Source organism: Mercenaria mercenaria, chromosome 3 (assembly GCF_021730395.1).
Source record: "Mercenaria mercenaria strain notata chromosome 3, MADL_Memer_1, whole genome shotgun sequence".
NCBI lineage: Eukaryota > Metazoa > Mollusca > Bivalvia > Venerida > Veneridae > Mercenaria > Mercenaria mercenaria.
In genome coordinates this window covers 103,863,786-103,877,007 of record NC_069363.1, presented here as the reverse complement: position 1 = coordinate 103,877,007, position 13,222 = coordinate 103,863,786, and the positions used below count along the sequence as shown (strand labels likewise).

The window sequence follows — 13,222 nt, the reverse complement described above, 5'->3', positions numbered from 1 at the left end:
GTAGATGAGTACCTATACCATACCATAGTGGATAGATTTAATGAATGGGACCTGTACAAACATACATGTACATACAAACTAACAACTAATTACTTTAGAAATTCCTCCTCTGCCTCCTCCGAGTTGAGATATTTATACTGAACTACAGGTTGGAAGTTGTACCATTCTTCTATAGGGAAGGCATCGAATGCTCCATCTGGACTTTGTGTGAATATATAATATGATGTATTCTGTGTGATCGTTCCTTCCCTCACACCTTTAAATCTGTAAATAATATTCATAAGTATTCATATAAGGAGACCTGGAACAACAACAGCTGTCATAGGACAGCAACGCTCAACTATTCAAAAGCCTTGTCAATTGAATGAATATGAAAGTTGAAAATGGGGCATGATTTTGTAAAAAAGCAAAATAAAGTTATGGGACCTGTGCAATGTAAGTCAATTTATCACAGTGAATAAGTGTGTGAAGTCTCAATCCATTTCCATAAGTGGTTACTAAGATACTAGCTTACTATGCCGACGCAAGTGTGAGTCCAATAGCTCTACCTATTCTCTGAAAAGCTGAGCTAAAAACCAAATGCAAAAGCATTTCTTAACTAGAGCTGTCGACGCAAGTGTGAGTCCAATAGCTCTACCTATTCTCTGAATAGTTGAGCTAAAAACTAAATGCAAAAGCATTTCTTAACTAGAGCTGTCATAGGAGTGACAAATTATACCCCCACAATACGGCCTTGTCACAGAAGTAAGCCAATGTCAAAGTCGAACCTCAAAATCAATACGGGTCATCTGCTGGTCATGATCAACCTCCCTATTAAGTTTCATGTTCCTAGGCCCAAGCATTCTCAAGTTATCGTCCGGAAATGGTTTAACTGTTCCGGGTCATTGTGACCTTGACCTTTGACCTACTGACCTCAAAGTCGAAATTTGACCAGTATTTCATGATGTTATACCTGTGTACCAAAATTTATGATCCTTGGCCTAAGCGTTCTCAAGTTACCATCCGAAAACCGTTTAACTGTTCCGGGTCATTGTGACCTGGACCTTTGACCTACTGACCTCAAAGTCGAACTTGACCTGTATTTTATGATGTTACTCCTGTGTACCAAAACTTATTATCCTTGGCCCAAGCTTTCTCAAGTTATCATCCGGAAAAAGTTAAACTGTTCCGGGTCATTGTGACCTTGACCTTTGACCTACTGACCTCAAAGTCAAACTTGACCTGTATTTTATGATGTTACACCTGTGTACCAAAAATTATTTAAATCTGTCAAGCCTTTCATGAGTTATTGTCCGGAAACCATGAAAACCAACGACCGACTGACAGACCGACCGACAAGCTCACTCCTATATACGGTATATACCCACCAAACTTCCTTTTGTGGGGGTATAAACTATAATTACGTTCATAGTTTGTATGTATATTATGTGCTATGAATATGTGCTATGAATTTGTGATTTTTTTTATTAAAGTCAGATAAAAAACTGTTTATTCTGCTCCCAGTCTTTGATTTATTATGTTGTTAAAATTCATACTGTTTAACCAAAATTTGTACATCATAAATGGTTTTCCATGAAACTAGGCAAGAATGTATACTAAACAAGAGCTGTCACAGGAGACAGTGCGCTCGACTATTTCAATGCTGGATAGTGAAACTGGGCACATCTGAGGAAACTGGAGCTGTCACTGGAGTGTTTAATGACTCCAATGGTGGATGAAGATATTGCACAATAGCTTGAGTCTGTGTCAAAAATATTAAGTAATAAGAGATGTAAAGATAAAATGTATCAAAACACTATAAAAGTATAATTCTAAGCAAAAAGGGGGCATAATTCATAAAATATTGGTGCAAGAGTTATGCACCTTGTGTCATATGATGTGGGTGATGATGTGGAACAACTATTTCAAGTTTGAATCAAATGCATTTCATAATAACTGAGATATAGTGAAAATGCATCAAAATTAATCTTAAATTCTAAGTAAAAGGGGGCATAATTCATGAAAAATTGGTGCCAGAGTTATGCACCTTGTGTCATATGATGTGGGTGATAAGGTGGAACAACTATTTTAAGTTTGAATCAAATCCATTTAGTAATAACTGAGACAGAGTGAAAGTGTATCAAAACTTTAACCTGAAATTCTAAGTAAAAAGGGGGGATAATTCATGAAATATTGGTGCAAGAGTTATGGCCCTTGTGTCATATGATGTGAGTGATGATGTTGAACAACTATTTTAAGTTTGAATCAAATCCATTTAGTAATAACTGAGATATAGTGAAAGTGCATCAAAACTTTAACCTGAAATTCTAAGTAAAAGGGGGGATAATTCATTAAATATTGGTACCAGAGTTATGGGTCTTGTGCCATATGATGTGGGAGATGATGTGGAACAGGTACTTTCAGTTTCATGAAATACTGGTGCAAGAGTTATGGCCCTTATGTCATATGATGTGAGTGATGATGTTGAACAACTATTTTAAGTTTGAATCAAATCCATTTAGAAATAACTGAGATATAGTGGAAGTGCATCAAAACTTTAACCTGAAATTCTAAGTAAAAGGGGGGATAATTCATTAAATATTTGTACCAGAGTTATGGGTCTTGTGTCATATGATGTGGGAGATGATGTGGAACAGCTACTTTCAGTTTGAATCAAATCCATTTAGGAATAACTGAGATCGAGTGAAAGTGCATCAAAACTTTAACCTGATTTTCTAAGTAAAAAAGGGGGATAATTCATGAAATATTGGTGTGAGAGTTATGGCCCTTGTGCCACATGATGTGGGAGATGATGAGGAATAACTATTTTAAGTTTAAAGCAAATCCATCAAGTAATTACAGAGATAAGGAGAAACAAGAGGACCATGATGGTCCTGAATCGCTCACCTATCCCCACATGACCCAGTGTTGAACTGAGTATGACGTCATCATTTCTATTATTTGACATAGTGACCTAGTTTTGAGCATATGTGACCTAGATATCATCAAGATAAAAAATTCTGACCAATTTTCATGAAGATCCATTGAAAAATATGGCCTCTAGAGAGGTCACAAGGTTTTTCTATTATTTGACCTAATGACCTAGTTTTTGAAGGCACGTGACCCACTTTTAAACTTGACCTAGATATCATCAAGGTGAACATTCCCACCAATTTTCATGAAGATCTCGTGAAAAATATGGCCTCTAGAGAGGTCACAAGGTTTTTCTATTTTTCGACCTACTGACCTAGTTTTTGACCGCACATGACCCAGTTACGAACCTGACCTAGATATCATCAAGCTGAACATTCTCACCAATTTTCATGAAGATCCGTTGAGAAATATGGCCTCTAGAGAGGTCACAAGGTTTTTTCTATTTTTAGACCTACTGACCTAGTTTTTGACCCCACATGACCAAGTTTCAAACTTGGCTTAGATATAATCAAGGTGAACATTCTGACCAATATTCATGAAGATCTCATGAAAAATATGGCCTCTAGAGAGGTCACAAGGTTTTTCTATTTTTAGATCTACTGACCTAGTTTTTAACCCCACGTGACCCAGTTTCGAACTTGACCTAGATATCTTCGAGGTAAATACTCTGACCAATTTTCATGAAGATCCATTGAAAAATACGGCCTCTAGAGAGGTCACAAGGTTTTCCTATTTTTAGACCTACTGACCTAGTTTTTGACCGCACGTGACCCAGTTTCGAACTTGACCTAGATATCATCTAGGTGAACATTCTGACCAATTTTCATGAAGATCCATTGAGAAATATGGCCTCTAGAGAGGTCACAAGGTTTTTCTATTTTTAGATCTACTGACCTAGTTTTTGACCCCACATGACCCAGTTTCGAACTTCACCTAGATATCATCAAGGTGAACATTCTTACCAATTTTCATGAAGATCCATTGAGAAATATGGCCTCTAGAGAGGTCACAAGGTTTTTCTATTTTTAGACCTAATGACCTAGTTTTTGACCCCACATGACCCAGTTTCGAACTTGACCTAGATATCATCAAGGTGAACACTCTGACCAATATTCATGAAGATCTCATGAAAAATATGGCCTCTAGAGAGGTCACAAGGTTTTTCTATTTTTAGATCTACTGACCTAGTTTTTAACCCCACGTAACCCAGTTTCGAATTTGACCTAGATATCATCAAGGTGAACATTCTGACCAATTTTCATGAAGATCCATTGAGAAATATCGCCTCTAGAGAGGTCACAAGGTTTTTCTATTTTTAGACCTAATGACCTAGTTTTTGACCCTACGTGACCCAGTTTCGAACTTGACCTAGATATCATCAAGGTAAACATTCTGACCAATATTCATGAAGATCTCATGAAAAATATGGCCTCTAGAGAGGTCACAAGGTTTTTCTATTTTTAGACCTACTGACCTAGTTTTTGAACCTACGTGACCCAGTTTCGAACTTGACCTAGATATCATCAAGGTGAACATTCTGACCAATTTTCATGAAGATCTTATGAAATATATGGCCTCTAGAGAGGTCACAAGGTTTTTCTATTTTTAGAACTACTGACCTAGTTTTTGAAGGCACGTGACCCAGTTTCGAACTTGACCTAGATATCATCAAGATGAACATTCTGACCAACTTTCATAAAGATCCCATGAAAAATGTGACCTCTAGAGTGGTCACAAGCAAAAGTTTACGGACGCACGGACGGACGACGGACACCGCGCGATCACAAAAGCTCACCTTGTCACTTTGTGACAGGTGAGCTAAAAAGAGAAAGTGTAAAAAAACTTTAACCAAGGTGGGGACGCGGAAAGACGCCGACGCCGACGCTGGGGTGAGTAGGATAGCTCTCCATATACTTCGTATAGTCTAGCTAAAAAAACTGTGCAAAGTTTCAGCTAAACAGCTACTCTATCAAAAGAAGTTGCAGCAATTTGATTTTTTTTCTAGTGATTTTATGTCCATATCTAAATTTTGGACTTAGAACATTGATAATACATGCCTTGGTCTAAACATCAGCCATTATCAAGTATATTTAATATAGGTTGAGAGAAATTTCTCTGATTCAGTGTAAAATAATTAGGGATGGGAACGAAGATTCGAAAATCGGTCGAATATTCGAATATGAAAATCAAATTCGAATATTCGTAAATTATTGTATATTTTTTTTTCAAAATAAGTATCACTGATTTTGGGCAATATGAGCAGGCTAATTCTACAGAATAAAACCATTTCATGTTTGTTTATCGTGTATCAAAAGATGTCAAATTAACAAGAAAATAGCAATGCATATTTGGCAGGGGCCATTGTTACAGATTAACAGTTTGCAACAGGCGTCAATGTGTCAGATGCATGTCAAAAAATGTCCAATTAACAAGAAAATTGCAATGCAATGCAATCAACCTGGGGTCATCGCTACGGATTAACAGTTAATATTAGGTGTAAATGTGATATCTTTTTATCTTTTGTTCATTTTTATTGGCGCCTGTTTTATGCAACAAGTTGTAGATTTTTTTTTTTCGAAAACAATACCAAACTTGTAGATATTGTCGATCTTTTCATAATATTTTGTACCACGTTTCAGACCATCCGCAGAATCGGTTTTCATCCGCAATCGGCCGTATTCGAATTAAATTTTGAAGTATTTTATAATAAAATCAAGAAATAACATATGACTGATTTGGCCTTACGTACGTTGATCCACGCTTTAAACAAATGAATACGTTGTTATATACCAATCACTTAAATAAGAAGAATTTAAAGCTTCCATTAAAACAAACGGAATATTCAAATATATTCAAATATGGCAAACCGAATATTCGAATATTGATTTCAGTATTCGTTCCCATCCCTAAAAATAATACATTTCAGCTCAATTATAGAATATAAAAGTGGTATCAGTGAATGCCTATAACTGTATAAGAGGTTTCCCTATCTTAAATCATCCATTTTCTAAAATTGTGAAAATCATAATCCCTATGAAGAGTACATACCTTTTAGCATCTTTGCCTTTTCCAACTTTCATTAGCCATGGCTGTGCATCAGGATTATATTTCTTGATATTTATTCCAAACTTTTTTCTTCTAGCCTCCTCCTTCTGTTCACGGCCATACTCACTTCCAGCACCAAATTTCGGCATCATGTCTAAATTATGGGCAGTTTTATATTCTCTCAAATTGTTTTCCCTTTCCATTCTCACAGTAGTCTGAAAATTTACATATTAACTTCTTTGAACCATAAAATGCTAAAATAATAGTCTTTTTGTTCCGATTTGTTTAATTTTACTCTATCTTACATGATGTACCTGAAGTTGATAAGCATGCAATGAGACAAACTTAAAAACTTATCAAAGATGTTAACTGAATAGTAATCATACAAGTATGTATAAATAAGGTATAATTCAGAAACATCTCAAACAAGAGCACCGCCTTGCGGGTGCTGACGCTCATCTGATTTTTTTGTATAATAGAAATATTGTCCTACACATGATTTTCTAAGTCTAAAAAGGGCCATCATTCTTGCAAAAAGCAGGACAGAGTTATGTTTCTTGATGTAAAGTGTCCGCTTAAAATGGTGAAAAACTGTTGCAAGTTATAAAGCAATAGCTTTGATAGTTTAGGAGAAAAGCTGACTTAAACATAATACTCAACCAAGAAAACTGATATTCTATGTCCAAAAGAGGGAATAATTATTGCAAAAAGCAGGATGGAGTTATGTTTCTTGCTGTACAGGGTTAGCTTATGATGGTCAACAAGTGTTGCAAGTTTCAAAGCAATAGCTTTGATAGTTTAAGAGAAAAGGTTGACCTAAACATAAAACTTAACCAAGAAATCTGATATTTTCTAAGTCCAAAAGGGGCCATAAATCTTGCAAAAAGCAGGATGGAGTTATGTTTCTTGCTGTACAGGGTCAGCTTATGATGGTGAACAAGTGTTCCAAGTTTCAAAGCAATAGCTTTGATAGTTTAGGAGAAAAGCTGACCTAAACATAAAACTTAACCAGGCAACGCCGACACCGACGCCGACACCGATCAAGTGATGACAATAACTCATCATTTTTTTTTTCAAAAAATCAGATGAGCTAAAAATTGCATTCAGCTTGCATGTCTACATTTGAACTATATGAAATTTATTTGTAACACCACCCCTTCCCCCACCCCCACCTCCCCATGATGGACCGTCAGAGGTATTTAGTTGTTAAATTTTCAGCCTCAAGTATGCTTTGACCTTGACCTTTGAAACTGATGAGAACAGTCATCTGCTGACAACAGACAATCATGCTATGAAAGTTTGATAACCTTAGGCTAGTATGTCTCCAGATATTGACCCCAGCTATTAATTTGCTTATTGTTTCTTCTTTGTTTTTGTTGAGTTGTCACACTAACAAAATTATAAGTTTTATGTTGACTTTCTGGCTCTGGGCATTTTTTTTTCAATAACAGAGTCCATTTATTGGCTTCTTCCCCTCTGAAAATTTTCCCCTTAAATTTACTATTCATTAGGATATTTATTCCCCTTGCCAAAATACAATGCTATATCCCCCTCCCAACTATTAGTAAGCCCATGCCCTTTCTCTCTTAGTAAAAAAAAGCTCTGGGCATTTTTCTTCAATAACAGGGGCCATTTACTGGCTTCTTCCCCTCTGAAAATGTCTTTAAAATCACAGTTTTCCCCTTAAATTGCTTTTTTATTAGGATTTTTATTCCACTGACTTTGCCAATTCCCCTCCAAAATATTTAAAAGCCCATGCCCTTTCTCTCTTAGTAAACAAAGCTCTGCAGCTTCTCATGGTAAATGAAGATACCAGATGCCCCTCATGGCAGAATTTGAAGCATGGGCGGATTCCTGGGTAGAACCACAGACGATCTGTACGCCAGCTTGATGGCTTCATGAAAGAATCCAAAACACCCAAAACAGGGCCTCAACCCTACAACAATGAGGGTATTCATTTGCAATTTAAACAACAGATAAACACTTACATTTGTGAGTTTGAGGAAGTCAACTTCAGTTCCAGTGGAGAACTTGATCATACTGTGCTTCTTGGAAGTGTTGTTTGAAACTCTCACAACATATTCCTGAGTTGTGGACTGACTGCTTGCAGATGCTGCGCCAGGTTTTGCAGCTCCAGCTCCTGCCACAGACTGAAATAATCATAGTAAAATAGACATGTAGAACATAATTTGGACATAATGTTTCCCAGTTTATTGCGTAACATACGGAAGTTTTTGAAGCACCCCGTCCGCTATATCATTCCACTACAGTTTCTATTTCTAGCAGGCCTACTTTGCAATGCACGGCTCTGGCCTCTTTAAATGTCAAATCAAGAAAAAACGATGACCGAGTCGGTAATCAAACTTGGGCCGCTACAGCAATAAAAATTTTCCTATACATTATAGAGGAATACCTACCTAGGGGTTGTTAAATAGATCCCTTTATAATCAAGGCAATTTACCCCCGATACCCTCAGTGTTACCAACACTTTTCAATTGAAAATTTAGTAAATCAAACTAATTCTTATGTGTTTCCATAAGATTATATTATATTCTGTCAGTTACTAAGTTTCAAGGCATCTTAAAAAATATAGCAATAATTTTCTAATATCGGAAAATTTTCTCTTTTTTTATTGTCATACAATCTGGAGGTTATACCTTTAATTTTTTAAAGTAAATTGTTGCCAGTTGTTTTACCTTTGTATCAATCTTTCAACCACTGTGCAAGCGACATTATTACCAGTACAAATTAAGTTAAAATCTAGAATAGTTTTCTTTTAATTTGCAACATACTAACCAGTTCAATAACTAGTTCTTGTTTGAAACACAATCAAATGATCAATGTGATGAACTTTATGTTTCGATTATGAATGCTAATAATTATTATTTCATTAAGTTTTGCAAATTAGGGGTCGTATAACTATAGATAACGCGGTCGTTAATTCATATAATTGGTACATGATCACTCGCTAATCTCCCATGGCGTATATTGCAAATTCGGTAACCATGGTAGAGCTGTTTGACATGTGTAGGTTTCACATGTAAGAACAAAATGATATACTAGATCTATTCCTGTGGAAATTATGAAAAAAATTTTTTTTTCAAAAATTGAAAATCCATGAATTTACCTCCCCATGAAACAGCTGTTTTGGCCAGAACAGCGAGATTTCATGCCAACAATATTAGATGATTTCACAGTATTTGTTGTTACATTATCAATAACAATAGATCTAGTTGGATTTCTTTATTGATTATATTATGCTTGCCATTAGTTGGTATACCTATATTATATATGCAAAAGGTGTTAAGGCCTCACCAAATTAAAAAGCTGTTCATCGGATTTGCTGCTCCTATGTTTTCAGAAACACACACAAAAATTTTTTTGTTTGTTTTTGACTTGCACTAGCGCCACTGAAACAAGAGCTGTCGGAGGACAGCAACGCTCGACTATTCAACAGCCTTGTCGAAAAAGGGGCAGAATATAGTAAAAAAGCAAAATAGGGTTATGGAACCTGCATAGTGCTTATCAGCTCATGACAGTGGACAAGTGTGTGACGTTTCAATCCATTCCCATTAGTGGGTACTGAGATACCAGCTTACATATAAGAATTTAACCCAAAACTCCTAAGTTGAAAAAGGGGCATAATTTTGTAAAAAAGCAAAATAAAGTTATGGGACCTGCTTTGTGCATGTCAGATCATGACAGTGAACAAGTGTGTGAAGTTTCAATCCATTCCAATTAGTGAGTACTGAGATACCAGCTTACATACAAAACCTTAACCAAAAAATTCTAAGTCGAAAAAGGGGTATAATTTTGTAAAAAAGCAAAATAGAGTTATGGAACCTGTGCAATGTAAGTCAGTTTATCACAGTAAATAAGTGTGTGAAGTTTCAATCCATTCCCACAAGTGGTTACTGAGATACCAGCTTACATACAAAAACTTAACCAAATCGGGGGACGCAGACGCTGATGCGGACGCCGACGCATGGGCGAGTCCAATAGCTCTACTATTCTATGAATAGTCGAGCTAAAAAATCAAGCCAAAATATGTTGGTGCGCTACTTTTTTCGGATGTAACAGTGTGCAAATGCTTATAATTTCAGTCCGAGATTGTTCTAAAATGGACTTTAATCACAATAAATACATACTACGCACACATCGTCTATAATATATTATAATACTTATATTTAATTGTATCAAAGTTATTTCCCCTTTATGCAGTTACGCAATTTGCTTCAAATGCTTACCAAATTGAGTTGCTACAAAAATAGGATTTATTTCATTGAAAATTGAATGAGAAAACATACTAATTTATTTGATAACATCAATCTACATTATTTTGGCAAGGGTAAATACGTACTGATGCATGTCACTTTTTCTGTTTTCTGTTTTTCCTGTCCAAATGATCAGCACTTGTACACGAACGTAGGTGGGGTAAGGAATTTACATTATAGTTGTGTTTAGACCTGTTTAGATTTTCAAATCCTCAAAAAGAATAATGTTAATGCACGTTAATCTCTATTTCAGACCTTAATTGTGATTCTGTTCCAACAAATTTAATCTGTTAAAAAAGTTTAAAATAGAACAAGAGCTGTCCATTAGACAGCATGCTCAACTTTTCTAAGTGCTTGACTCTGAATTAGGGCTTTGCCAGTAAAAGGGGCATAATAGTCAAAAGCTTTGAAAGTAACAGAGCTATTGGACAATATATATAAAACTTAAATAAAAATATTCTAAGTTAAAAAGGGGCATAATTCTGTTAAAATTCAATCATTTCTCCTGGTGTAGACTTTGATAGTAAATAACGATTTTATGTTTCAAGTCAAAAGTTTTAATAGTAACAGAGATATTTGACTTCATCAAAAACTTGGAAAAGTCGTGCTAAAAAGCAGTAAATATTCAAGTCACATATATATGTCATGATTATGTTTTAAGGTTATGCATTGTTGTATATTACATATTTTCTAACTGCATTTTCAAAAGCATACATTATTTGAATACACTGTACTGTATACCAATGATATTACCTTTTTTCTCGAGTTTGCTTTGTTGCGAGTCTGCAGGTCAACTTTTCTCAATCCCTGGTGAATTATTTTTAATGTAAAAGGGCTGTACATTCTATTTTAAGGTTTTTATTAGTCAATCAAGAGCCAAATCTAGATAAATATATTTCTTCGCTCTTCGCTCGCTCCCGATTTTCTCAAAAAAATAAAATTTAAATTATTTTTTCGCTCGCCACCTCCATTTTTTCAGAAAAAAAAATCAAATGAACAACTTTTCAATTTGGTGTGGCCTAAGGTTATTAATCACATTCAAAGTCATTAATTGATTGAAAGGTGTTAATGGTGATTAATTGCATGAGAAATTGTTGATTGACTGAATGAAATGTATTAATAGTTGATTGGACCAATTGAGGAAATTATTTGATATAAAAAAAAGTTTAATCTTATTCATTGGTTTAAGAACAAGAGCTGTCCATAAGACAGCCAAGCTCAACTATTCGAAATATTGTCACAGAAGCAGGAAATTATTACCCAAAATGTTAAATATCAAAAGAGTTTTAAGTTCGAAAGGGGACATAATTTGACCAAAATACATATCAGAGTTATGGGACTTGATGCTATCAACTAGTTTTATAACCCCGAAGAAACATGTTAGGTTTCAATTCAATATCTGCATTAGTTTTGGAGATAGTAACTTGCATGTAAACTTTAACCAGAATTTTCTAAGTCCAAAAGGGGGCATAATTTGTTCAAAATACATGTTAAGAGTTATGGAACTTGACCTAGTGAGGCTGGTAATTGACCTAGAAAAGGAATAAATAAGATTCAAAGCTATATGCCTTTTGGTAATAGCTGTATGTACTTGCACGCAAAACTTTAACCAGAATTTTTTAAGTCCAAAAGGGGGCATTATTTGCCCAAAATACATGTCAGAGTTATGGGACTTTATTCTATCAACTAGTTTTATAACCCCGAAGACACATGTGAAGTTTCAATTTAATATCTGTATTAGTTTTGGAGATAGTAACTTGCATGTAAAACTTTAACCAGGATTTTCTAAGTCCAAAAGGGGGCATTATTTGCCCAAAATACATGTCAGAGTTATGGGACTTGACCCAGTGAGGTAGGTAATTGATCTAGAAAAAGAAAAATAAGTTTCAAATCTATATGCCTTTTAGTAATAGCTGTATGTACTTGCACGCAAAACTTTAACCAGAATTTTCTAAGTCCAAAAGGGGGCATAATTTGGCCAAAATGAAGGTCAGAGTTATGGGACTTGGTGCTATCAACATGTTTTATAACCCAAAAGACACATGTAAAGTTTCAATTCAATATCTGCATTAGTTTTGGAGATAGTAGCTTGCATGTAAAACTTTAACCAGGATTTTCTAAGTCCAAAAGGGGGCATAATTTGCCCAAAATACATGTCAGAGTTATGGGACTTGACCCAGTGAGGTAGGTAATTGATCTAGAAAAAGAAAAAATAAGTTTCAAATCTATATGCCTTTTAGTAATAGCTGTATGTACTTGCACGCAAAACTTTAACCAGAATTTTCTAAGTCCAAAAGGGGGCATAATTTGGCCAAAATGAAGGTCAGAGTTATGGGACTTGGTGCTATCAACTAGTTTTATAACCCCGAAGACACATGTGAAGTTTCAATTCAATATCTGCATTAGTTTTGGAGATAGTAACTTGCATGTAAAACTTTAACCAAAATTTTCTAAGTCCAAAAGGTGGCATAATTTGCTCAAAATACATGTTAGAGTTATGGAACTTGACCCAGTGAGGTTGGTAATTGGCCTAGAAAAAGAATAAATAAGTTTCAAAGCTATATGCCTTTAAATGATAGCTGTATGTACTTGCATGCAAAAACTTAACCAAGGTGTGACGCCGACGCCGACGCCAGGGTGAGTAGAATAGCTAGACTATTCTTCGAATAGTCGAGCTAAAAAGCGCCATCAAATACAAACATTAACAAGAGGGCCAAGATGGCCCTAGGTCGCTCACCTGAGAAACACACCATAACAGTGTAAACATATTTGACCTAATGACTTCATGGAAAAAAATATTCTGACCAATTATCATTAAAATTGGAGCAAAAAATCTTGAGTATAATTAAGTATTTTCTTTGATTTGACCTAGTGACCTAGTTTTTGACCCCAGACTACCCATATTCAAACTTGACCTAGATTTCATCAAGGCAACCATTCTGACCAAATTTTATGAAATCCAGTGTAAATTGCAGTCCCTATTGCATACA

General features: G+C 35.3%; 1 protein-coding gene across 1 annotated transcript in view; it reads right to left on the bottom strand.

Annotated features, from left to right (window-relative positions):
* LOC123543409 (general transcription factor IIF subunit 1-like) overlaps positions 1–13,222 on the bottom strand; it is a 30,563-nt gene that overhangs the window by 13,361 nt on the left and 3,980 nt on the right. The window contains exons 2-4 of the mRNA XM_053539587.1: positions 7,947–8,108; positions 5,962–6,173; positions 94–264 (exon numbers count right to left, since the gene is read on the bottom strand). Of these exons, the coding sequence (XP_053395562.1) occupies positions 94–264; positions 5,962–6,173; positions 7,947–8,108 (545 nt within the window). The remainder of the gene's footprint in view (positions 1–93; positions 265–5,961; positions 6,174–7,946; positions 8,109–13,222) is intronic.